The sequence below is a fragment of the Talpa occidentalis genome, unplaced genomic scaffold, assembly GCF_014898055.3.
Source record: "Talpa occidentalis isolate TD23 unplaced genomic scaffold, MPIMG_talOcc4v2.1 talOcc4.7, whole genome shotgun sequence".
Lineage (NCBI taxonomy): Eukaryota > Metazoa > Chordata > Mammalia > Eulipotyphla > Talpidae > Talpa > Talpa occidentalis.
This window is the reverse complement of record NW_023605083.1, coordinates 98,326,591-98,353,479: the sequence shown is the minus strand read 5'-3', so window position 1 is coordinate 98,353,479 and position 26,889 is coordinate 98,326,591. Positions and strand designations below refer to the sequence as shown.

At 36.3% G+C, this 26,889-nt stretch overlaps 1 protein-coding gene across 16 annotated transcripts in view; it reads right to left on the bottom strand.

The window, feature by feature from the left end:
• Positions 1 to 26,889, bottom strand: part of NCOR1 (nuclear receptor corepressor 1) — a 159,800-nt gene that overhangs the window by 123,524 nt on the left and 9,387 nt on the right. For all 16 annotated transcript variants that reach the window (XM_054689594.1, XM_054689592.1, XM_054689593.1 and 13 more), the window contains exons 2-3: positions 11,215 to 11,392; positions 210 to 346 (exon numbers count right to left, since the gene is read on the bottom strand). In XM_054689594.1, coding sequence (XP_054545569.1) covers positions 210 to 346; positions 11,215 to 11,322 — 245 coding nt within the window. In that variant the 5' untranslated portion in view covers positions 11,323 to 11,392. The remainder of the gene's footprint in view (positions 1 to 209; positions 347 to 11,214; positions 11,393 to 26,889) is intronic.

The window sequence follows — 26,889 nt, the reverse complement described above, 5'->3', positions numbered from 1 at the left end:
CACATTTTAAGAGTTTATTAATTATTGCCAAAACTACTCCAAAATCATCAACAAATATAAAAGAGCTCAAAGTACATATTATAAATATAAATGATCACTCACAGCTTGGTTAATAAAATGATAAAAATAAATCAAATGACATACTGGTGAGGTATATACATGCTTCACAATTACAGTTCTAGATTGAAACATAAAAGAAATCCCATTACCTGTCAGAACCTGGGTGAAATTCTGATAGCAAGGAAGGTCGTCTACGAAGCTGCTGTTGCTGCTGTTGCTGCTGCAAAAGCTGTGATGCCTGACTAACTTCAAGATGAGAAGAACGATAATCAGGGACTGCGAACTCCTAGTATTAAAATAATCAATTAATTATTAACCAAAAAAGTGAAAAACATTATGAAAACAAACCAAGTGAAATGCAAAAAGGTAGTTGTGGCTCAGTAAGTTGGAAAGAAACAGCAATGATAAATTTCAATCCTCTAGTAATCTAATTCTTTCCCACAAACTTAAAATAATATTCATTATAATATTCAAAATGAAATTTATATTCAATGATGCTTGATTCATTCTTCTAATACCTAAAATTTTATGTTCAACCTAGATTTGATTCATTCATTTTTTTTTTTTATGTTTTTATAAGGATCATTTTCTGCTCTACATGTCAGTTTTGGGTTTTTTTTTTTTGTTTTAACTATGCAACAAAACCTTTACTAATATTCTGAACAGGCTTAGCCATTGCCAAAACTGGTAATTTCTAAACAAATTGGGGCAAAAAGTTATACTGCTAATGCCTTGCTAAGAGAAAATTTCTATTTAATATGCAATGAAGATGGAACTTTTAATATATTTTCCTCTAAATGATACTAATACTGTCATAAAACAAAATATTACTCCCCTTTGTAGAGAAAGACAAAGTAATCATGATGTTATTTTTTTAAGTGAATCATTCATTACAAGTCTATTTGGATTATGAACTAAAATACTGATTTTTTTTAAAGATTTATTTATGCATACAAGAGCCAGAGTACGGGCCAGAGATATGGGGGTGGGGAGGTGTGAGGATTCACCAGAGACAGAGTGGGGAACAGAACAGGCAGACCGACTGAAATACACTGCTGAGGGGAGCAGCAGGCGAGTCAGGAGAGGTCTGCTGTGCCATGTGGGTTGCTCCCTGGCCTGCCGGGGATCAAACTCATGCTGCAGAGGCTGTGGATTGCCTCATAGTGTGGTGTTTAACCCCTTGCGCCACCAGGGAGGCCCCTCAAAAGAAATCTATTAATGCTAAATATCATATATAAAAACAGATTATCATAAACAGATTATCAAATGATCCAGCAATTTCACTCCTTAGCTACATTCCAATGATAATTAAAAGTAGATGCTCACAAATAAAAATTTATACAAATTGTCAAACAGTATTATTCACAAATAGCCAGAGAGCAGAAATAATCCAAATGTCCATGTACCTGTGAATGGATAAACAAAATGTGGTATATATGAGAGATGATTCAGTCATAAAGAGGAATGAAGTAATAATGCATGTTAAAACACAGACAAACCTGGGGACTCCCTGGTGACGCAAGGGGTTTAGCACCACACTATGAGGCAATTTGCAGCCTCTACAACACAAGTTCGATCCCCGGCTGGCCAGGGAGCAACCCACATGGCACAGCAGACCTCTCCTGACTTGCCTGCTGCTCCCCTCAGCAGTGTATTTCGGTCCATCTGCCTGTTCTATTCCCTACTCTGTCTCTGGTGAACACACACACACACACACACACACACACACACACACACACACGCCCGCCAGCCCGCCCTGTATCTCTGGCCTGTACCCCGGCTCTTGTATGCATAAATAAATAAATCTTTAAAAAAAAAAACAACATAGACAAACCTATAAATCATACAGCTAAGAAAAAATTTTAAAACACTAAAAAAGCTATACTACATGATTCTATTTACATGAACTGTCTTCAAGAAGCAAGTCAATAGAGACATAAAGCAAATTAATGGTTTCCGGGAACTAGAAAAACAGGGAATTGGGATTAACTACTATTGAATATGGGGTTTCATTCCGGGGGAATGAAAAGTCCTGGAGTTAGAAAAAAGAAATGATTGTCCAACATAGTGAATATACTAAAGTCACTATACTTTAAAATGGTGAGTTTAGTGTTCTATGAATTCCATGTCTAACAACAAGAAAAAGTTAAAAAGTTATAGATGAAAGTGAGCTGTCCAGACTGAAATATTGGGTAGGTAAGGTTCAGAACCCTTCACTAATGCAGAAGTATGTATAGCTCCAAGCATTTAACTGCATTTGAGAGTATTTGCCTGCAGGCTAAACCCTTCAGTATAAGCAGCTAGCAATAAAATATAATTTATAAATAATCTAAGACAACAACAAAATTGAAAACATAATCAAGAAGAACATACAAAATAACTTTAAAAAAAAGATAGAGGGTAACCAAAGCCTAAAAATTAAAGAAAGTAAATCCAAAAAAATATATAAAAGATTAATAAGAGATTAATAAGAACAGTTAAAAAGGACATAAGAATGAGTATTAACAATAGTCACAAAAAAGAATCAAAAACAAATTAAAAATTTGATGACTGAATTTAAAGAGTAGAACAGGCACCAGTGAAGGGCAAATGAAAAGCTAAGAGAAAACCGAAGAGAGTAAAGCACTAAAGAAAAAGAAATGGGAACTAGAATAATAATTTCCAACATCCATACATACAAATGAGAAAGCAATATTCTAAGAAATACTAGAATAGCATTTCTCAGAAATTAGAAGAGACTAAAGAGGGCCTAAGAGAAAGGGTGGATATATTTTACAAATGAATCCACATTGGACACATCAAAATTTTAGAAAATCAAGAAGAGAGCCAAAATTTTACAAGTCATAACAAATAAAAAATCTCTTCCCTACAGAGTAACAAGCATCATAACAAAAGCAGACTTTTCATCATTAACACTGCATAAAATGAAATAGACCAAAAAAAAAAAAAAGAGAGAGAGAAAACAGATAAATAACATATTCTAAGTTCAGATGAAAACAACTCTGTATCTACAAATTCAATAACCAAATTGAACTCAAGTGTTTAGGACCACAAACTTTTCAGAATTGATGAATTCAGAAAAAACACTAACTACATGCTCTCTCTGAGAGAATTTCTAAATAATACCCAGCAAGTCAAATTAAGAGTAAGGAGTAAAATAAAACAGTGCATTTTAGCTTCCAGCTATGAACAGATTATACGGTTCAGAATTACATTCCCAAAGAAAACAGTTCAAAAATTCGACAAAATCTAGGAAAATTTTCAGATATTAGATATTGAGCAGCACAGGACATGATTTTTGAGAGAAATGAAACAAAAGGAGTCTACGCCATAACCCAACCCCAGGCTTTCTACCTGGAGGTGAAATCCAAACAGTAAGTAACCCTGGGAGTACTCAAACAGTGCCCCACAATTGTGATTATTGAAAAGTAACTAAACAAGTTCTGAAAAGTCAAATGAATAGAATTTCTGGAGCAGACTTCCAGGGAGGAGAAAGTTACACATACAATGCTCTTATAATATTTAAATTTGGGTTCCCTTAAATCTGGCTGGACATCATACTACCGGTCTTTAAAGAATAGACTAAGGGTAATTTCTGATGAAAAAACAATTAGGAGGAACTACAAGACAACTCCCAGAGCTTAAAAAGGAACAAAACATCAAATTTCAAGCTAGAAGGAAAAAACCTCATTGAATGCACAAGATATTAAGAAGATATCCCAGAAGAGACAAGTTTAGAAGTAGAAAATAAATTAGACATAGAATAAAAATTACCTCTGACTTGCCCTAAGAGTTTAAAGATAAGCCTCAAAACAAAGAAGGGAGGCATAATGAACTATGGTAGAGGGCTGAGGGTGCCCTGGGGTTGCATATGGTATGGTGACAAGCATCTGAGGAGGTGTCATCATTCATATGTAAAAGTACAGGTTTATTAAGAAAAGGAGGAAGAAAAAGAGGTACCTGACCAGTCACAGGAGAGCAGGAAAGCTGCCAGGATGGGTCATCATATGACTCTGAATCACATACAGTGTTGTGAATCAACATTACTTTAGTTAAAAAAACTAGTAAGTCTCAAAGGTAGTTTAATTGCCTACCAAAAAGAATCCAATATTCTTTTTTTTAATTTTATTTTTATATTCCCCATACAATTGCAACCCTCTTATTTTAACCCCAATCCCACTTTTCCCACCCCCACCCCCCATAGTGTGTCTCTGGTTCATACTTGTTTGTTCATTTTGATTTTTTGTTTCCAATAGTTATTCTTTTTCCTGGTCCCTTATTTAGGTTTTCTAGATTCCTGCTATAAGTGAGACCATCCGGTATTTTTTTTTTCTTTCTGGCTTATTTCCTGAGCATGATCCCTTCCAGCTCCATCTATGTTGTTGCAAATTGTATGTGTTTATTTTTTTTTGGCTGAGTAATATTCCATTGTGTATATGTACCACATCTTCTTGATCCAGTCATCTATTTTTGGGCATTTGGGTTGTTTCCAAAGCTTAGCTATTGTAAATAGTGCTGCTATAAACATATGAGTGCAGGTGCTCTTTGGAATTAATGTTTCTGTGTCCTTTGGGTGAATACCTAGGAGTGGAATTGCTGGATCATATGGAAGCTCTCTTTTTAGTAGGTTGAGGAATCTCCACACAGCTCTCCATAGTGGTTGGACCAGTTTGTACTCCCACCACCAGTGCAAGAGAGTTCCTTTTTTGCCACATCCTCGCCAACATTTGTTGTTGCTAGTTTTTTTAATATGTGCCATTCTCACTGGTGTGAGATGGTATCTCATTGTAGTTTTGATTTGCATTTCCCTGATTGCAAGTGATGTTGAACATTTTTTCATATGCCTGTTGGCCATTTGTATTTCCTCTTTGGAGAAGTTTCTTTTTAGCTCTTCTGCCCATTTTTTGACTGGATTATATTCTTTGTTTTTCTTGAGTCCCGTCAGCTCTTTGCAGATTTTTGTGATCAGTCCTTAATCATTAGTGTTGGGTGCAAAAATTTTCTCCCAATGGGTGGGGTTTCTCTTTGTTTTGGTTACTGTCTCTTTTGCTGTGCAGAAGCTCTTTAATTTGATGTTGTCCCAGCTGTATCTTTGCCTTCACTCTCACTGCTTTGAGTAATGTGTCTGTAAAGATGTCTTTGAAGTGCATGTCATGTAGTGTTTCGCCTCTATTTCCTTCTATATATTTTATGGTTTCAGGTCTTATGTCTAGTTCTTTAATCCATTTTGAGTTGGTTTTTGTGCATGGTGTGAGGTAGCAGTCAAGTTTCATTATTTTGCATGTAGCAACTCAGTTTTCCCAGCACCATTTATTGAACAAACTTTCTTTGCTCCAGTGCATATTCTTTGCTCCTTTGTCAAAGATTAGTTGACCATAAATCTGTGGGTTTATTTCTGAGTTTTCTATTCAGTTCCACTGGTCCATGTGTCTGTTCTGGGTCCAATACCATGCAGTTTTGATTATTATGGCTTTGTACTATAGTTTGAAATCTGGGGGAGTGATGCATCCATTCCCTTCTTTTTTTTCAGGAGAGTTTTGGCTATTTGGGGGTTTTGGTGCCTCCATATGAATTTCATCAATATTTTTTTCTATTTCTTTGAAGAATGACATTGAAATTTTAATTGGAATAGCACTGAATCTGCAGATTGCTTTTGGTAGGATGGCCATTTTGATAATGTTAATTCTTCCGATCCATGAGCAGGGGATATCTTTCCATTTCTTTGTGTCTACTTCTATTTCTTTTAACAGTGTTTTATAGTTTTCTTTGTATAGGTCCTTTACTTCCTTTGTTAGGTTTATTCCCAGGTATTTGATATTTTTTTTTTTGTTTCAATAATAAAAGGAATGGTTTTCTTGATTTTTTCTTCAGATTTATTGTTTGTGTATAGGAAGGCTACTGATTTTTTTTTTTTTTTTTAAGATTTTTTTTTTTTTAATAGAGGCATGTTTTTCTTTATTTATTTGTTTGCTTGTTTGTTTGTTTTGTTTATACATGCACTGGGTACAGTCAGAAGCGCAGGAGGGTGAGAGAATTCACCAGAGCCAGAGCGGGGAGCAGAGCAGGCAGAAGGACCGAAGTACACTGCTGAGGGGAGCAGCGGGCGGCAGGAGAGGTCTGCGCGCCATGTGGGACCCTCCACTGGTGGCCGGGGAGCAGCCGGGGATTGAACCGGCGCTGCAGAGGCCGCGGGCAGCTTCGCAACCCAGCGCTCTACCGCTGCGCCACCGGGGAGGCCCATTTTGTGCGTTGATTTTGTATCCTGCCACTTTACTAAACTGATTGATTAATTAGTTTTTCTGTGGAGTTTTTGGGGTTCTCTAAGTATATTATCATATCGTCCACAAATAGTGATAGTTTGACTTCTTCCTTGCCTATTTAGAATCCAACATTCTTTAAAGAATACAACACACTCCCTGGTGGCACGAGGGGTTAAGCACCACACTGTGAAGCAATCCGCAGCCTCTGCAGCACAAGTTCAATCCCCAGCCGGCCAGGGAGCAACCCACATGGCGCAGCAGACCTCTCCTGTCGTGCCCGCTGTTTCCTTCAGCAGTGTATTTCAGTCAGTCCGCCTGTTCTGTTTCCCACTCTGTCTCTGGTGAATCCTCTCAACCCCTGCATCTCTGGCCTATACCCAGCTCTTGTATGCACAAAAAATTTAAAAATATATATATATATATATACGCCAAAAGCCAGCACTGAAAAGCATAAAATTTCAGTGTTCATATTCCAATCAATACTGAAAAATCGAGTGTCTGCAATAAAACTTCACTGGATGAAATAACAGAAGGCTGAAAACTGCAAAAGAAAAGATCATTGAACAGGATCTTTTATGCATTAAATGCATAAACACACAAGCAGAAAATGAACAGAGGTCCAGTGATATACAGTATAACGCAAAATACGAATAGTTGGTGTCTCAGAAGGAAACCAGTTGGAAACAAAAACATATCTGAATAATTGCCCAAATTTCTTGAAAGTTATAAATTCCCAGAGGCAGGAAGCTAAGTGAACGTTAGAGACAACGGCATAAACATTCAAAGAGCACAAGAAAGTCACACCATAATCAAACAGCAGAATAGTGATAAAGAAAAAAATCTTTCAAGTAATGGGGGTAGAGGGAAGGATACATTTACACATATATGCATATGTCTGTGTGTGAAAGTGTGTGTGTATATATTTAAAAGAATAAGAATGACAAAAGAAACCTCACAAGCAAGAATACAACGAATGATAATTTTAAAAGAGTTGAAAGAAAACAACTATCAATCTAGAATTCTGTGTCCAGTGAAAATATTTGTCAAGGTGAACTAGAAAGTCAGATAAATTCTGTTAAACATTTCAGGTAAATGAAAGTTGAGAGAATTCACTGCAAAAAGGCCTGCATTGAGAGAAATACGGTTATTGAAGCAAAAAGAAAATGACATCAAAAGGAAACCTGAATATATACAAAGGAATGAAAGGGGTCAGAAATGGTGTATATGTGGGCAATTACGGAAAGAAGAAAGAAATGAGTAGAAATCAGTGGGAAAAAAAAGTAAAAATGAATGAAACCAAAGCTAGTTCTTCAAAAAAAAAAAAAAAAATCTAATCAATTGATAAATCTCTAGATAGACTGATAAAAAAAGCTGGGAGGGAAGCATCATCAACATGAGGAATGGCATCACAAAGACATCAAAACAAATAAAGGAATAATATGATAACTTATGTCCATAAATTTAATTCCTTGAACAAAAAAATTTACCCAAACTGACTCAGAAAAAATAAACCGAATTATAAGTACTGCAGAAATCAAGTTCACTATCTTTAAACACAGAAAATTATATACCCCATTTCACTGATAAGTCAAACATATGAAGAAAAAAAAAAAAACCATACATACAAAGTTTAAGAAAATACCAAAAAAGGAACACTTTCAAGGTAACACGCTTAATGATTAAAAAAAAAAAAAAAAAAAAAAAAAAAAAAAAACAAAAAACCCTGAATATCTTCCTCTTAAGAGCAGAAACAAGGTTGTGCCTCCTCACCTCCTGATTCCAGGCAGTGCAATAAGGAGAAAAGGCACCCAGTTTGGAAAGGTAGAAGCAAAACTGTTTTTATTCTCAGATTAGATAATTATACACATAGAAAATCCTGTAAAATCTACTAGAAAGGCAACCAGAATAAATAAGGTTGCAGAATGCAAAAACCAACATACATAGCATCAATGAGCAACTGAAAACTAAAATTCAAAAAGCAACATTTACAATGCATCAAAAACTATGAAATATTTAGGAACATCTGACAAACGATGTATAAGGCCCATGTATGAAAATCTACAAAACAGGGCCTCCCTGGTGGTGCAAGAGGTTAAGACATAACTTATGAAGCTGTCCACAGCCACTGCAGCATGAGTTTGAATCTCCTGCCAGCCAGGAAGCAAGCCACATGGCGCAGCAGATCTCTCCTGACTCTGCCTGTTCTGTTCCCTACTCTGTATCCGGTGAATCCCCTCCCCGCCCCCTCCACACCTCTGGCCTGTACCCCAGCTCTTGTATGCATAAATAAATCTCAAAAAAAAATCTACATAACATAACTGAGAAAAATTAATGACGATCTAAATAAATGAAAAGATATAGCATATTCATGGATGAGAAGATTCCAAGTCAATTCTTATTAGCCTCTAGATTCAAAACAATCCAATCAAAATTCCCAGCAAGCCTTTGCATAGAAACTGATAAACTCTAAAATATATATAGAAAAGCTAAGGATGTAGAATATTCAAAATAATTCAGGAAAAAATACTACTTAATATCAATGTATAAAGCTACCATAATAATCAAGACAGTATGAAGTGCTTTATTAAAAGTTTAATGTTAGTTTACACAGAAAACCAGATAAAGGTAAGACAGACAAAATAATTCAGTAAAGGGGCCTCCCTGGTGGCGCAGGGGTTAAAGTCTCAGCACTATCAAGCTATCACCAGCCACTGCACATGACTTCCATCCCCTGCCAGGGCACTAACCCACATGGTGCAGCAGACCTCTCCTGTCTTGCCCTTTGCTCCCCTGAGCAGCATACTTCAGTAGATCTGCCTGTTCTGCTCCCTACTCTTGTCTGGTGAATCCTCTCACCCCCAGCACCTCTGGCCTACATACCTGTTCTTACACACATATAGAGAGAAATGGACCTACACATATGTAGTCAATTAACTTTCAATGCAAGTACCAAAACAATTGAAGGTGGGGAAAAAAATCTTTGCAATATAAATGATTTCTAGAATAAATGAATACCCATATGTGAAACAGTGGAACTCAACCTTTACCTCATACTAGAAACAAAATTTAATTCAAAACAGGTCATTGACCAAAATATATAACCTATAATTAGAAAATTTAGAGAAGAAAACATAGGACAAAATCTTACTGATGTAGATTTTGCAAAAATTTCTTAAATATCACACAAAAAGAAATACAAAGGATAAAAATAAGTTAATTGGAATTGATACAAATTTAAAGTACTTTTCAAAGGAAACTGCTAACAAAATAAGACAGTGCTTCTTTATATAATCTGCATACATCAAACACAAATACACAATTGCTAAGTAATTTATTTGTAATAAAACATGTGAAGAGGTAACTGGATAAAATGGTATATCCATACCCAGTCATAATAAGAAATAAACCACTGACACATTAGAACTTTTGAGGTAAATCTCAAAAGTATTAAGGGATGCAAAGAAAGCCATAGACAAGAGTTCATATGAAACTCAAGACAAAATCTTTAACAGAAAGCACATCAGCGGTTTCCTGGAAGCTTAAGTTGGTGGAAAATGGAAGAGGACAGACCTGAATGGGGTACAAGGGAACTTTTGGAGGTAACAGAAATGTTCTATAGCTTCATTTTGGTGGTGGTTTGATAGATATAAATCTGTCAAAATGTACACATATAATTTTTACTGTATATAAGTACAGTAGTAAGTACTGTATATAAGTACTGTATATAAGTACCAAGTCTCAAAGTCGAATTTTTTTTAAAAGATAAGGATCCTTGATCTATAGCTTTTTATTTTACTTATTTATGCATACAAGAACTGGGGTGTAGACCAGAGGTACAGGGGTGGTGAGAGTATTCATCAGAGACAGAATGGGGAGCAGAATAGGCAGATCTACTGATCAGATCTACTGATCTACTGCTGAGGGGAGCAGTGGGCAAGACAGGAGTGGTCTGCCTCACCATGTGGCCAGGGAGCAAACCCAGGCTGAAGTAGTAATAGCAAGATAGTGTTGACTTAACCCTTACACCACCAGGAGGCCCTCAAATTGGATTTTCTTAAAAAGTAACAGTAATATAGAAAATTAGTAACTAGATAAATAGCATTAGAGGAGGGAGAACACTCAACCAAAATATAACACCAAATCATGATAAAAATTCTCAACCTAGGAATAGAGAGCAACATCTTCAACCAAAAATGGTATCTAAAAAAAGTAAAACTAATATTATACTTAATAGTGAAAGACTGTGTATTTCCCTAAACAAAACAAAGAAAGGATGTCCATTCTCACTCTGTAATCATGACTACATTTCAAAGGAGTCCTCATTAATATCCAGAAGTACTCAACTGTATTTTGAGGTAAATCTGCTTTCTTTTTCTCTGAGATGATCATTTCATCCATTCCCTTACTTTTTTTCTTAACACCTCTTGCACCTTTGTCCTTGGCCTGCTCTGAACTGAAAATGTCACCTCGTTTTATTTTTCACAAGATAAATGAATTATGCAAACTCATCTTCTTGCTATCAAATCTTTCAAGAAGGTTCAAGCCCAATCCTGGCCATCCTTCAAGACAGGCCAAGTTATCTGGCTAGCTTATTACTCAACCAGAACTTGGAAGATAAACATAGATCTTAATGTAGAAACTCTAAGGAACTATTATTTTTCTGTCATCAACTCCTATAATCAAAAATAAGACATACGGCCATCCCCTGGAAATATGACATAAAGCCACAGTAAGAACACAGAAAATGAATCCCCAAACTTTAAGAAATGGTTCTTGCCATTAAAAAAAAATACACATAAAAATTACATTTGATTTCACTAATAAATGTATTAAATAGGAAATAAAGAAAAACACAGAACACACATTTACAATCTGTATGGTATTTGTTCCTTACCTGCTGGTGACGGGTGCTGGGGAAAGTATATTGAACAGAATGGGGAGGATAACGACTTTGTTCTGTGCTGAATGCTCCTTGGTTGGGAGGATAACCTGAACTTGACATTATCAGTAAAGAAATCCTCACCAGGATGTGAGATCAAGTCCAACAAACAATCATGTTTCTAGGAAACCACCTAAACAGGATGGGAAAAAATAGAATTGATAAGAACTAAAGCACCAGGTGGATTTCTAATAAATTTAACTATAAATACATAAATAAAACCACAATTACCAGTAAAAGCTTTTTCTCATCTATTAATATAAATTACTGAGGTTAGAAAAATATTACTGGCTCTTTTCATTTACACTTTAAAAAGAGTTTCTTTCTTTTCCAATTAAGTTTATTGAGGTAATACTGGTTTACAACACTGCATTTGTTTTAGGGGTTACAGGTTCAACTTCTACCATTGTTTATCTTCACACCATGCCAACTACCAAAGCCCTAATAGTCCTCCACCATGCCCCACTATGCCCCCCTCCCTCCACAGCTAGCAGGCGACCATCCTCCCCATTTGTTGCCTCAGTTTTGTAGTCAGATGGCAAGGGTTCTTCAGTTTATCACAAATATCAGAAATTATGTAAAGTAAAAATATGTACAGGTAGCCTTGCTTTTCAAAGTTCATGTTAAGCCACTTCATTTTTAGGAAAAATCTAAGATTTTGCTAAACAAAAGATGTCTGAAGAGTATTTTGTTTTTACTATATAACGCAAAAATAAGGTTCAGCTTTGGTTTTGCTGCAGCTGTTCAAGGGGCAGCATGCACTCCAAGCAGTGAAGGTAAAACTGCCACGTTCCTACCCTGTGAGCTCCTTTATGCAGGCTATGTATTAAACCATTTCTGCTTTCACTAGATGTAAGTGTTATTTCAGGTTTTATGTATTATTTGGTGTGACTTGGTAGGCTATTTTGGGGTTCTGGGAATGAAAAAATTTTTCTATATAAATTAATGGCAAGTGCATCTTTGTTATATACCATTTCAACTTATTAAAAGGTTTTGCAGGCATGCTCTACTTTTGGATAGATGAGTAAATTTCTATATAAAAATCTCAGCATGGGAACTGACAAAAAGCAACTGCCCAGTAAATGTCTTCCTTCTACAAAAAAAAAATTACATATTACAAAAACAAAAATCCATGAGTATAAATCATAGGACTTTGAAAAAGTCAACTGTTAAAAAGAATTCAAGATTATATGAAAGGTAAACATATATACAGAGGAAATGTCTGCATTAAATAATTCTGCTGCCAAGTGACACCCTAAAAAGGTACTGGGGATGGGAAAGCATTCAAAGAATAACAAATTGAGCCTATTATTTCAAGGAAAAGAGTCATCAGAATTTGTGAAAATTAGAATTTTGGAAAAACTTGTATCTGCCAACCTGAACTTAATAGTTACCCCACATTTAAATTTTTTTTCTGGCAAGACTGGTGATATTAGGCAAGTGTGACTTCCTGGTATCACATAATAAAATGTGTCAACATTTGTAATAGCTGCATAACTCAAAGGATCATCTCTTACAAACAATAACCAAAACAGAAAGTTATAAAATTATACATGACTGAAACATATATTTAAGGTACAAGACAAATATTTAATGTAGCAGAATATGGAAATTTCATTGATATGCTTTCAGATTCTACGTGGCAACTAACCATTTACCACTTGTCTAATTTTGGCATGGTATCAAAGAATAGTCACAATTATCTAAAAAGACTATTAAAATATTCCCTCCTTTTTCCAACTACTTATCTGTATGAGGTTAGTTTTTCTTCATAACTTCAATCAAAACAACATATTGCAAGGTTAAATGCAGAAGACATGAGGATCAAGCTATATTCTCTTCAGTCACATATTAAAGATTAGCAAAATGTAAAACAATGCCTTTCTTCTCATTAAATTGTCTTATTTGAAAAGAATACTTTTAAAAATGTTTATATTAACATGTCATGAGTTTATATTATTTTAAATGAATAGCTCTAAAATTTCCCTATTTTAATATTTAATATGGTAACAATGTATATAACCCACACAAGCAAAAAACACTCTGAAATATTAAATAACTTTTAAATGTAAAGGAGTTTTGAGAAAAAAAGTTTGATGACTACTGACTGGCCTAGCGAGGTATTGCATCTTTAGATTGACTAGATTATTGTCCTATAGAGGCTGGTCACCCCCAGGTCCAAGCACACACACTCCTAGAATATCTGCCCATAATTAAGGTATGACACACCAAGGTTACATGAAGTACACTATCCTAACTGGACCAGAGATAACCAACTAAATCCTTCTCTACACATTTGGAACTCAGCTATAGGAAAAGAGCCACAAAGTAGCCAGAGCAGGAGTTAAGGTAAAAAGCCAAAGCATAGGTCGGAAATCACAGGGAAGCAGAGAATGCCAGTCTGGAAACAGGGTATACATGTAGAGAGCAGCAGAGGCAAGGTACCTTTTGCAGCCACCTGAGACACAGCAGGAACTGCTTTAGCTCCCAAATATTTGTTCCAGGGTCAGTACCCAGGAGAAGCCACTATACAGTTTTCCTTGTCCTTAGATATGTATTAAAATATATACACAGCCTTACGCTAAGTCCTCCTTTACTTAGTATGTGTGGAGTAGGTTTTTATTTCTTATATTCATAAAATTTCAAGTCCCAAAATAACTATAAAAACTTTGGAAACAACTGAAATATTATGCCCATCAACTGATGAATAAATAAAATGTGGACAGCCATGCAAGGGTATATTATTTAGTTGTAAAAAAGAATATTAAAGGCCTCCCCTGGTGGCGCAGCGGTTGAGCACTGGGCTGCGAAGCTGCCCGCAGCCTCTGCAGCGCTGGTTAGATCCCCGGCCACCGGGCGAGGGTCCCACATGGCGTGACAGACCACTCCTGCCGCCCGCTGCTCCCCTCAGCAGTGTACTTCATCAGTCTGCCTGTTCTGTTCCCCAGTCTGGCTCTGGTGAATTCTCTCTCACCCTCCCGCGCTTCTGACTGTACCCAGTGCTTGTATAAATAAATAAATCTTTAAAAAAAAAAAAAAGAATATTAAGTACTGATACATAACTTGAACAAACCCTGAAAACATTATGCTAAGTAAAAGAAACAGACCTTTTAAGTCCACATATTATACGATTCCTTTCATGTAAAAGTCCAGAATATGTAAATCTATAGTAATAGAAAGCAGATTAGTGGTTGATTAAAGACGGTGGTGTGGAGATGGAGGAATAAACAGGTTATAGCTAAAGTGTATAGGGTTTCTTTTGTTTTTCGTTTTTTTAAAGATTTATTTGTTTATTTACACTAGAACCGGGGTACAGGCCACATGCGCGGGAGGGTGAGAGGATTCACCAGAGACAGAGTGGGGAACAGAACAGGCAGATGGACCGAAATACACTGCTGAGGGGAGCAGCGGGTGAACAGGAAGTCTGCCTCACCATGTGGGACCCTCACGGGCTGGCTGGGATCGAATTGGCGTTACAGAGGCTGCGGACAGCTTCACAGCGTGGCGCTCAACCGCCTGCGTTATCAGGGGAGGCCCTCTTTTGGTTTTTATTGTAGTGAAATATATAACATAAAAGTTACCACTGTAATCATTTTTTAAGTATACATTTCTGTAGCATTAAACACATTCACATTGTTGTGTAACCATCACCACCATCCATCTCCAGAGGATTTTTCATCTTGCCCAACTGAAACTCTATATCCATCAAACACTAACTCCTCATTCCCCCTCCTCCCAGCCCCCAGCAACTACAATTTTAGTTTCTAGCTCTATGAATTCGATCCAAGCACCTCATAAATGGAATCATACAGTATTTGTCCTTTTGTGACTATTTCACTTAGCATAACATCTTCAAGGTTTATGCATGTGGTAGCATATATCAAAATTATTACCTTCCCTTTTAAGGCTGAGTAATATTCCATCATTTGGGGATTTCTTTTTGAGGTTAATAAAAATGTTCTAAAATTGTTGTGACATTTGTACAACTCTAAGAATATACTAAAAGCCAATGAATTGTACACTTTAAATGGATGAATTGTGTGGTACTTTCATGAATTGTAACTCAATGAAGCTACTTTAAAAAAAAAATGCCAAGACAAAAAAAAAAAAAACTACACAAACTAACCACAAGTTTTTAAAGTGGCTGTGTTGCAAAGTTAACATATTTCATGGATTCTAAAACCCACATGTGTTCAGATTTTTAAAATTCAGAAATTATATACATCTTATAATCAATGGCATTTTATGGATTAACTAGTGGCACTTTCTCTATAATCTTAGAGGTAAATAACATTTTGTAAGCAAAGATTTCTTTTTTGCTGAAATGCAGTATTAGAGAGTAGCAGCTTCCAATAAATCTTTGGTTTCTACCCTACATTCTCCCATGGAAAGCTCATGTTACAGAAATTACTACTTTCTCTTTCATTTGTTCCTTGAGTCTTATAACAAGGCAAGAAAGTTAAGGACACAAATATTCTCAAAGCTATTCCTAATCTGAGGTCCTCTAAAAGGCCAGGTAAGGGCCTCCCTGGTGGCCCAGGCAGTTGAGCGCAGTGCTGGGAAGCTGTCCACAGCCTCTGCAGCACCAGTTTGATCCCGGCTGGCGGGCGAGAACCCCACATGGCACAGCAGACCTCTCCTGTCTAGCCCGCTGCGCCCATCAGCAGTCTGCCTGTTCTGTTCCCCACTCTGTCTCTGGCAGGTCCTCTCACCCTCCCGCACATCTGGCCTGTACCCCGGTTCTTGTATAAATAAATAAATCTTTAAAAAATAAAAAATTAAAAAAGGCCAGATAACATGTGCAATATTTTCAAAATAGCTAACAGAAATATATAATTGCTAAAGAAGGACATCCTAAGACAACCACAAGTGCACAAATAAGATTGGTATCTTGGATTTATAAAATATTTCTCCCATATAGCAATTACACCTTTAAAAAGCAAGCTACAAACTAGAAAAAGTACAAACAGCAAAAGTTTTACATGCAAGGGCCTCCCCTGGTGGCGCAGGCGGTTGAGCGACGCGCTGTAAAACTGTCTGCAGCCTTTGCAGCACCAGTTCAATACCGGCCAGCCCGTGAGGGTCCCACATGGCATGGCAGACCACTCCTGTCTTGCCCGCTATTCCCAGCAGCAGTGTATTTCGTCAGTCTGCCTGTCCTGGTCCCTGCTCTGTCTCTGATGAATTCTCTCAACCTCCCACGCATCTGGTCTGTACCGTGGTTCTTGTATAAAATAAATAAATAAATCTTTTTTAAAAAGTTTTTTTACCTGCAAAATATAGATGTGTAAGTTAATAAAGTAACAGAAAAATAAAGCATAATAGGGACATGGAATTAACAAAATTAAAAGAAATCACATCAACATGATCAATAATCACAGAAAAACAAAAAAAAATCACTTTTCCCTTGAAAACAATTCCACTTCTACAAATTCACTTAAATATTCAATATAGAAATACCTAAAGATGAACACCTGAAAATGTTTCTCAAGGAAGTGTTCTATATCTCTAATACGGTAGCTTCAAAAATTGTTTTCCAGAAAGTTCAGCTAACCTAAGTGCCCAACAACCAATAAATGGATAGAGATGTAGTATATAGACATAAGGAATACTACTTAGCTGTAACAAAAGATTAAATCTTGCTTTTTTAACAACCTGGATGGACCCTGAAGGGATTTTGCTGAGATATGTCAGATGAAAGATAATACTGTTATCACTCCAATGTTGAAGGAAAAGGAAAAGAAAAAATAAAACAAAAATAAACCCTTAAGTTTTAACTACAGAATGATGGTTACCACAGGGGGTTGAGGGATGGATAAAGCATGTAAAATGGGTGAATTATATGGTGGTGGATGGAAACTAAACTAAGCATAAACTTGTACATCTGAAACTTATGTTATAATGTCACCTCAGTAACAACAACAAAAAGTAGACTAAAAAATCAGCAATATATAAATTAAAATGTTAAAGTTTAACTAGGGAAATTTTACTTAAGAGTATACTACCAGAAGTTGATATACATGACAATGCTTTGTTTAGAAAAGTATGATTTGTGTCTACCATTACTATTCAATAACTCATGTTTGTCCCATCTTCTCAGGATTTTAAGACCAAAGCAGAAGTGTCATATATTCAACAAATACTGATCACTACACATTGGTGTAATAACATTGTTCTAATCTTTGGCATGGAATGATCAAGACATGTTATCTTAATATGACAATACAGACAATACAAAAATAATCACACACAGCAAAATTATAAGGTAAAAAAATAAAACAGGATGGGAGAAAAAGAGAAAGACATTTCTGATGAGGTGATCACAGAAAGCCAATCTCAGCTAAGATGATCACATGCCCTTATGTCCTTAAACAGGCCCAACTTACCCCTATTGTTCTAGTGCAATTGTTAGTTATGTTCCATTTTATTCTTAAAACTGTCACAGTTAGGACAATAAATTACATTCTTATATGATTTTTAAGCCAAAGTTTGGAAGATGAGAAGAGCTAGTACCCTCAAAGAGGCAAGAACATTCCAGGAAGAACTACAGAAGACCTAAGGCAAAAATCAGAGAACCTAAGGAGAGTAAATTCTAATATTAATCCCTTTCCCACCTCTATGCTATAAGATGGATTATTTGTTTTGTCTTTCTAAAGACCTTCTCTACTCCAAATTTTAAAAACATTCTACCTCTCTTAAACTTCTTAATGTTTTATTTTTTGATTTTTTTTTTTATATCTAGCTCCTTAACCACATGCAAAAAATTTTTTTCTAAAACATGTTATGGTTAGCCGTTTTTTCCGAATTGATTTTATAATCCTTAGTTGGCAATTACACCAACTGAATCTTATTGAGCATATGTATCTTTCCACACTAATCTGAAATATTGTCCTTATTACAACTAGGTCATTTCACTGTATTCCCTAGGGTAACTCATACTTATATACAAAAGGATATTTACTGTAGCGATGCAATAAACACACCTGAAAATGACCTAAACTCCAGTCAGAAGAATAAGATACATCATATGATAAAATACTATACAGCAGTTACAATAACTTAGAGCTACTTGTTTCAATCATATAAACCTCAAGAAAAGTAAAGCGGAAAGTAATTTACAAAATGAGACTAATGTATATTAGAAACACAGAAAATACTACATATTATTTAAATATATACAAAATAAAAGCACAGACCATGTAACATTCTCTGGGATAACAGTTACATCTAAGGAAGGAAGGAAAGAATTGAGGAAAGAGATACAATCTGGGGCAGGTTGAGCACTGCGCTGTGAAGCTGTCCGCAGCCTTTGCAGTGCGGGTTTGATTCCTGGCAAGCCGGGGAGATTCCCACATGGAGTGGCAGACCTCTCGCCCACTGCTCCCCTCAGTAGTGTCTTCGGTCTGTCTGCCTGTTCTGCTCCCCACTCTCTCTGGTGAATTCGCTCACCCTCCCATGCCTCTGACCTACACCCCAGTTCTTGTATAAATAAATCTTTTTTTTAAAAAAAGAGAGATATAATCTGTAACACTTTCTTCAAACAAAAAATGAAGCAAGTATGATAAAATATTAAAATTTTCTTAAACACAGATGGTAAATTCATGAACATCTGTTATGTTACTCTGCATGTTTCTATGGGTCTGAAATAGTTCATAAGGAAAAAAAGGTCATCTTTATTATAAAGTATATCTCCACTTGTCCATGAATCTAGACTCACCTATTTGATTGTTCACCTTTGCCAATACAAATCCCTATCCATTATGAGGTTTTTGTATCTGGTAGGGCAATTTTCCCCTTGCTAGGCATGGTTGTGATTGTTGCTTCTAATTTCAAAACCTTCAAAGATATTCTAGCACATATCCTCTTTCACAAGAATATCAGAATCAGCTGTCAGGCCCCATAAAAAAACCCTGAGTGAGAACATATATTGAATTCTAAACTGTCACAAGGGAGAACAGATAACTTTACACTATTTGGTATTAGCAAGCTAAAACATGATGATACCTAATTATGTTTTAGGATGTAAACTGTGTATGTGCGCACACACACACACACACACATATAAAATTAAGATGGGAATTCTTTGCATATACATGATGGGAATATTATATATGATGGAAAAATCTATGTATAGACTATATATAATTCCCATCTTAATTAGCTATATAAATCTTTAAATTTCCATGAGACTTCTTACATATTTATATATATGCACACATGTATATATTCTCATACTTTAATATAGGAATTTAGATATATAATCAAAATTTACATTATATGTGTATATTCTAATCATTTAAGATTTTATAATCCTTAGTAAAATTTTGGTTTTCTTTGTTTCGGTCATTTAGAGGGATTTTGAATGACAACAAATTCAAAAAGAATTCAGGATGTCAATCTGACCAAATTTCCCCATTTTAATCAACAAGATTCCAAAAATAAAATTTCCTAGAGAATTGTTATTCAATTCAACCTTAAAACAAAACTTAGAACTTTTTAAATTCTATTTGGTGGTATATAATACATGACTATTTAAAAAAAAATACCATCCTTATTACTCATTTCACTTTTTGTTATAGAAGTTAAGGGGAGAATCAGAGACAGAACCAGTTGTCTCCCTCACCTGCTTTCCTGTCTGCTCCCTCCCACAGCCCAGAATTCAGAAAACCTAACAATTGGAAGGTTTTGAAATTACCCAACACTGACTTTACAGATCAGGAATTTAAGGGCAGAGAAATCCAATATCACAAAATTGTCAGCGGTGAAAAGGAGGGGAGAAGGAGTTATTTTTTTGTGATATCTTGCAGCCTTCTCAACAAGTAGTGGACTCTGGTACTGAGAAACTGAGATGCTGCACATTGGCACCACCTGGGGAGTGTTCCTTCCCTATGCCTCACTTGCAACAGTGTTTTGTTTTTAGAAGTATGCACTGCATTTAAGAGATTTTAAAAAGTACCACAGAATACCACAGAAGACTCTTCTCGCCCTTGTCCCCCAGCTGCTAAAACCCAGTTGCCGTTGGAGAAGGCAACCAAAGTTATTAGTTTCTAGAGTATCCTTTAGAAATATCCTTCCCTCTCCTCTCTCCCTCCCCACCCTCTCTCTCTCTCTCTGTAGTGGCAAGTCCACAGGCAGACATACAAAGAGGCAGGTAACAAGCAACCTGCACCCCCACAAATCTTTACACTCTCTTCTCTGTCACACATTGTCTCTTGGTCTTGCCTCTTCTGTAGTCCCGCCATTTGTCCTCTCATAGCTGTCCTCCCATAGCAGTCCTTGAGGGACGCCATCCTTATAGCCCTGCCCTCTAGGCTCAGGTGTGTATACTTAAGCATGCCCAAACCATAAACCAGGTGGCCACAATCAGGCACTCGTGCCCCGCGCCCACGCTCCCAAGCGCCTTCTGCATTAACACCATCAAGGCTGCAAGTGATAGCCACAGAGGCTAGTGGTGCTGCAAAACGCCTGATTAATTTCATTTACCCGCCCCCACCACAAACACACTTTTCCTCTACATGAATGTTATAAACACTGTTTTCTATCTTTGTTTTTCTTACTTAACAATACCTTGACAATCTTTCTCATGAGTTCATAAAGAGCTTCATCATTCTCTATTACTATAGAATATTTCACTGCATGAATGCTCATGGATATCTTATAAAAAGGTTTTTAAAAAATTCTGATCTGCACCCCTAAGAAATGCTCATGTGACCTATCTCTGAACTCTCCTGCAAACTCGGATATCCTAAGTAAATAGAGTTATAAATGGAATTCAGAGGTAAAAGGAAAGACAGTAGCTCAAATTTTCTTCAACAGTGACCTACCTGATGAGAATTCTATTTAGCATAGCTGTGTTGCTGTCATTGATTTGATTTTCAGTAATGACAACTCCTGAGTTCAACACCTGCGGTCATTATCATTCAAATATTAGTCAAATAATTTGTCCACTTTCCTATTTTTCAGGAATCCTTCATAATATCCTAATTTTATGAGTGATTTTAGTGGTTAACTTGAATTACCTCAAAAAATAGGTTTATTTACAAGTACTACCATACTTGTAAATAGGGAGGCAATGAAACATCACCAAAATCAAAGCACAGACCTTACAGACATGCAAGTTCATGAGTCAAAGCAGGTCCTACCTCTGGGTATGACAACTGTTGCTTGGAGAGCACTTGAACTCCTTCCTCAAAACATCAATGAGACTAAACAACTGTGTTCAGACCTTTTTGTTTTTTAACCAGTATGCTCTTTCCTCAAACATCTTACATGAGGTCAAATGTATAAAATGTGCAAAGGAGAAACATTTTGATTCAGTGAGAATGGGGGATCTAGAACATCTCTTTTCAGTCTCTGGATCCTGCCTCCCACCCTCACTCCAGACCAGGCTCACCATGATACCTCCACATGACACTTTACAGTTTGAAAACAAGTGAAATGAACAATCTGGTTGAACATAAAGGATGAAGAAGAGAGCACCTTAAGTGACAATATCAAATTTTAAATTCAGTTCTTAGCACCACAACTCATTAACTCAGGGTTAGTAAATAGTTGACTCAACAAATGTAAAACATTTCTGTGAAATGTTTAAGAAACCTGTTCAAGGTTCTATGAGTAAACCCTTCATGTCACAAACACATAATCATATTTCAGGATGGGAAAAAATAAAACTAGATGTAAGTGTTATAAGTGAAAACAGCACATTTTATCTAAATTTTACATGTAAAACCAAAACAATGCCCCTATATTTAGCAAATAGGCAATAAATACAGGAAAATGAAACTGGTCCATTTAAGTCCCTGTTTGAATTTTCCAATATAAAAGAAATAAAGGTGTGCACACATGCACACACTAACTCCCTCTCTCTCTGACTCAACAGGAAATTTATCTTGCAATAATAAAAACAATCCTCTTCCCCACCCCCACCACCCCCACCAGCAAATCCAATCCCCTCTCAAGAACTCCTGGCTTTTAGTGTACAGTCTCTGCACAGCCAAAATGTACTTGGGTAGGGTTTCAAGGTGGCCTAAGTTATCTTGGAAAAAATGCTAAAAATATACTTCACTGTGGCAGGATTTGCAGATACCTCTTTAGATGAACAAGAATGACTCCACCAAGGGTCACAACAGAGCTTGAAGCCCACATTTCACCAGAGCAGAAAGAGGACTCTACAAAATACACAATTCAATTTTCTTTTAAATGATCAAATAATAAAACCATATGGTGCAAATGTATGAAATAGGGAAATGGCCTATGGCATTGCAGATACTGAAATATTAGTTATTAAACTGAGGGGAAACAGGTCACACTACTTTTCACAAAGCAGCTGGGCTTTATTCCAATTCTAAATGTATGCTAGGCTAGGAGAGGCTAGGAAGGACCACCCCTAGGGGTATGCCAACAACTTTTGGACTCGTTAGCCTGACAGTAATTTAAAAAGTGCCAACTTCCTGAGCCTACCTCAGAGTACAGCTTTCCAGGAGAGAAGACTAGAAATCATCTAAGAGAATTCTGTAATTTATCCAAAAGCAGAGTAGTACTAAGCTTGAATAAATTTTCTCCTATAAAATAAACTAAAGCATTCTTCCCTTTTAAAAAAGAAAAGCTATAATGGGGGACTACCATTAACATTATGAAATCTTACTTAGATGTTAGATGAAAGGATGCTTTAAAAATCTGTCCCATCCAATAAAGTATGATATTAAAAGAAAAACATTAATAAGGGCATAATCGCTTGCTTAATTATTCAATAAATAATTCCTGATTTTTTTAAGATTTATTTATTTATGCATACAAGAACTGGGGTACAGGCTAAAGATGCGGGGGGTGAGAGGATTCACCAGAGACTGAGTGGGGAACAGAACAGGCAGACTAACTGAAATACACTGCTGAGGGAGCAGTGGATGAGTCAGGAGAGGTCTGCTGTGCCATGTGGGTCACATCCCTGGTTTGATTCCCTCCCGGGGAATCAAACTCATTCTGCAGTGGCTGCACACAACTTCCTAGGTTGCGTCTTAACCCCTTGCACCACCAGGGAGGCCCCAATAATTCTTGATTTAAAAAAATACTGTTTTGTCTCCTCATGAAGTAAGAAAGGAGAAATTTCCCAAAACAGCAGTACTAGATAACAACGCAACTGAGAAGTTTGTGGTAAACTTGCACTCTATTGAACTGATCCTCTGAATTGAGCAATATTCACTCCTTCCACTATAAGAATAAATATATTTCAAAGCCAAAATGAACAACTATTTGCTAGCTCTCTCCTCCATTAACACATAAAAAAGAACAGCATGTTGAGATTAGGAAAAATTTTAACTTTAGATGCTTGGCCAGAATTAATAGATATGACAACACCTAAGGAAAATAATAAAAAGTCACCATTTAGAGAGCCCTTGCTATGTACTCCACAGTACAGTAAGAGCTTGGTGTCATGAGATTCCTAAAACACTAGTTTCATTATGATTCTTAATTAAGGCTTTAGAGAGGCTAAGTAACATACCCGAGGTAATTTTTTTTTTTAACTCAGATCTTAAAGATCATGTTCTACTGCCTCCCCTTTGACCCACTAACAGAGACTGTTAAAGGTTATGAAGCAAAATAAAACAGGCTAATGAACAGACTATTTCTACCGTGTATACCAATATAAAATGGGGTGGGAGGATGGGGGAAGTGACTTAAAATTTACAAACAAAACCACTAGACCTTGTAAGGGCGGGTTGGGTTGGTCTCTGTTTCATTCACATGGTTTCCCCAGCACCTAGCAGTGTGTAGCTCAATAACAAACAATCCAACACCAAGTCCCAGTCTTCCTTCCCCAACTTCCAACCCCAATTCTCTTTGCTTCTCAATTACCATTATTACCATCCTCATCTCTTGCTGCAAGAAACTTCTAATTAGACTTCCCAGTTCAATACTTTTTCCATTCAAAAAAACTAATGTTCTTTTAAAGCCATAAATCAGAACATGTCAAATAAAATCCCAGCTATTACACTATGACCCACAGGCCCTACCTTCCTGATCCGGCCTGCTTCTTCTCTGGATTGCTCATTGGGTCCCAGCAATAAGAACTTCCTTCTAGTTCTCTCACCTAGACACCAAACCCTTCTTTGTCTCAGATCTTTGTTCTTTATTCTCTGCCTGAAATGCTCTTATTGGCTTATGCACATGGCTGGCTCCTATATAGTATAAGTTCAATTGGCATCTCCTCAGAAAGGCCTATCCCAGCTCCCTATAAAGTAATGCTCCCACCAGTAACTCTCAATCACATCACCCTTTTTGTTCCATAATAGTGTTGGGGTTGGGGGGGAGAGGATGTCCTGAACAAACTCCACAGACACTGGTTTTACAGACTCCACCCCTACCCCAGACCAAAGGGATCCAAGACACCAAGGACTACAAATCTCATAACATCATCAACAGCGAAGGGAGGATTGCTGGGAACTAATGGTGGAATTAAGCAGCTAGGCTTGGTATATAACCAGACATGTGGGCCTTGGGGTGCTTTTTGAGTTTTTCACAGGTTTTCAGCATGCTACTGAGGACCCAGTTCAGCAGAACTGGTAGGACACATACACCAATTTATCTCTCTTTCTCTCTCTCCCTGAGTTACTTATTTTCTTCATTTCCCCTTTTTGTAAATAAACCCTTTATTAACTTTTTTGTGTGTGCCTGCAATTGAGTCTCATTATAAGCACATGGGTGAGGACCCACAGTCAGGCAATCCATTTCACATTGGGGTTGCCCTATAACAATAGGACTATCAATCTGAAATGGAACAGTTTGTTTTACTTAAACTCTGTCTTCTCCCACTAGAATGTAAACTCCCTGTTTGATGATCAGTCACACTCATTGAACAAAAGAAATAAGTTTGCAACACTTATTTGAAGAAAAGTTTGAAAATCTACTGAGGAATATAAAAGTCAATTTTGAACAAAAGGCTGCAAAGTACATAAAGTTATCCAACTTCCCAAAATTAACCTATAAATTCAACATCCCCAATCAATAGTCAGTAGAACCAATAAAAATTGTAGCAAGAATTCATTTTTAACTTCACAGAATGATTCTAAAGTTCAACCAGAAGAACACATAGACCAGAACTGTCAAAGTCCAAAAACAAATAGTGAATACTTGATTAAGAATAGTTCCAACACATTTAGTAAGTGAAAAAAATTTCAAGTATAATCACTGGGACAAAATATGGATTATTCACTAAATGGGACAACACAAACAGTTATTTGGAGAGAAAAACATGCACACACATATCGCTCCAAAATACATCTCTCACTTTCTGTATCAGAAATAAATTCCTGGTAGGTCAAAAAATACATTTGGAAAAGGAAAGAATTCATAAAAGTATTAAAGTCTGGGAACTACTTTGTTTTAAAAAATACAAAAAGGTACACAGTCAAGAGTTTTACTCTCACTCTTGTACCTCAGTCACTCAGTTCTTTCCATAACAAGCAAAGTTACCAATTTCTTGGGTACTGCTTCAGATCTATCCTATGATATACAAATATACATGTGCACATTATTTTTCCTCCTTAAAACAAGCATACTAAATATTCCTCACAGCTTTTTTCATTTTAATAGATTAGTAAATATTTTAAATTTTGGACTAAGGAGGTCTTTCTAAGTAAAGCATAACACCCAGGAACCATATATAAACTAGTAACAAAGATAGCTAATAGCCAATGAGTATTTACTACATTCTAGGCACTATGCTAAATGTTATTTACATTATTTCCAGTCTACAAATAAGAGAAAGTAAATGTAGAGCAGTTAAGTAATGTGCCTAAGGTCACACAGCCAGCATAACACTAGGACAGATACGTATTAACAGAACAAAAGAATACACGGTGGTGGGGGGAGTGCCTCGTAGGATTCATTCATGTCAAGTAAGTGAATTCCCTAATATGTAAAAAGCTCTTCAAATATATCTGGAAAAACCAATAATTCTCACCAAAAAATACCCAAAGAACAAAAGTAGGCAATGTGCTAAAGAACTATAACTCCATGCTTAAAAAATGTTTAGCCTCAACAGTGACTGATAAAAGGTCAATTAGAATTACTTTCTTTCCACTTCTTAAATTGTCAAAATGTTTCAATTTATGATATCCAGTGCTGGCCAGACTATGGGGCATACCCATAATTTCGGCTCACTATCTAGGATTCCAGACTACAAAGCTGCTTGCACAAGTACACAAAAAAAATACACACAAATAACTATGGTTTTGTTGTTGGTCAAAACACTAGTAGCCATAAAATGTTTGTTCAAATTATGGTATTTTCAGATAATGGAATTTTATATAGGAGCCATATATAAACTAGTAACAAAGACAGCTAATAGCCAGCTAATAGCACTCCCCCCACCACCATGTATACTTTTGTTCTGTTAATACATATCTGTCCTAGTATTATGCTGGCTGTGTGACCTTGGGCACATTACTTAACTGTTCTACGTTTACTTTCTCTTATTTGTAGACTGGAAATAATGTAAATAACATTATAGACGTAGCTCTAAATATACAAACATGGAACAGTAATAAACCAAGGAGCAACATAGTATCATCTCATATTACAAAAAAATCACACAAAGATCTGAGAGAATAGGCAACAAAGCATACTATATCT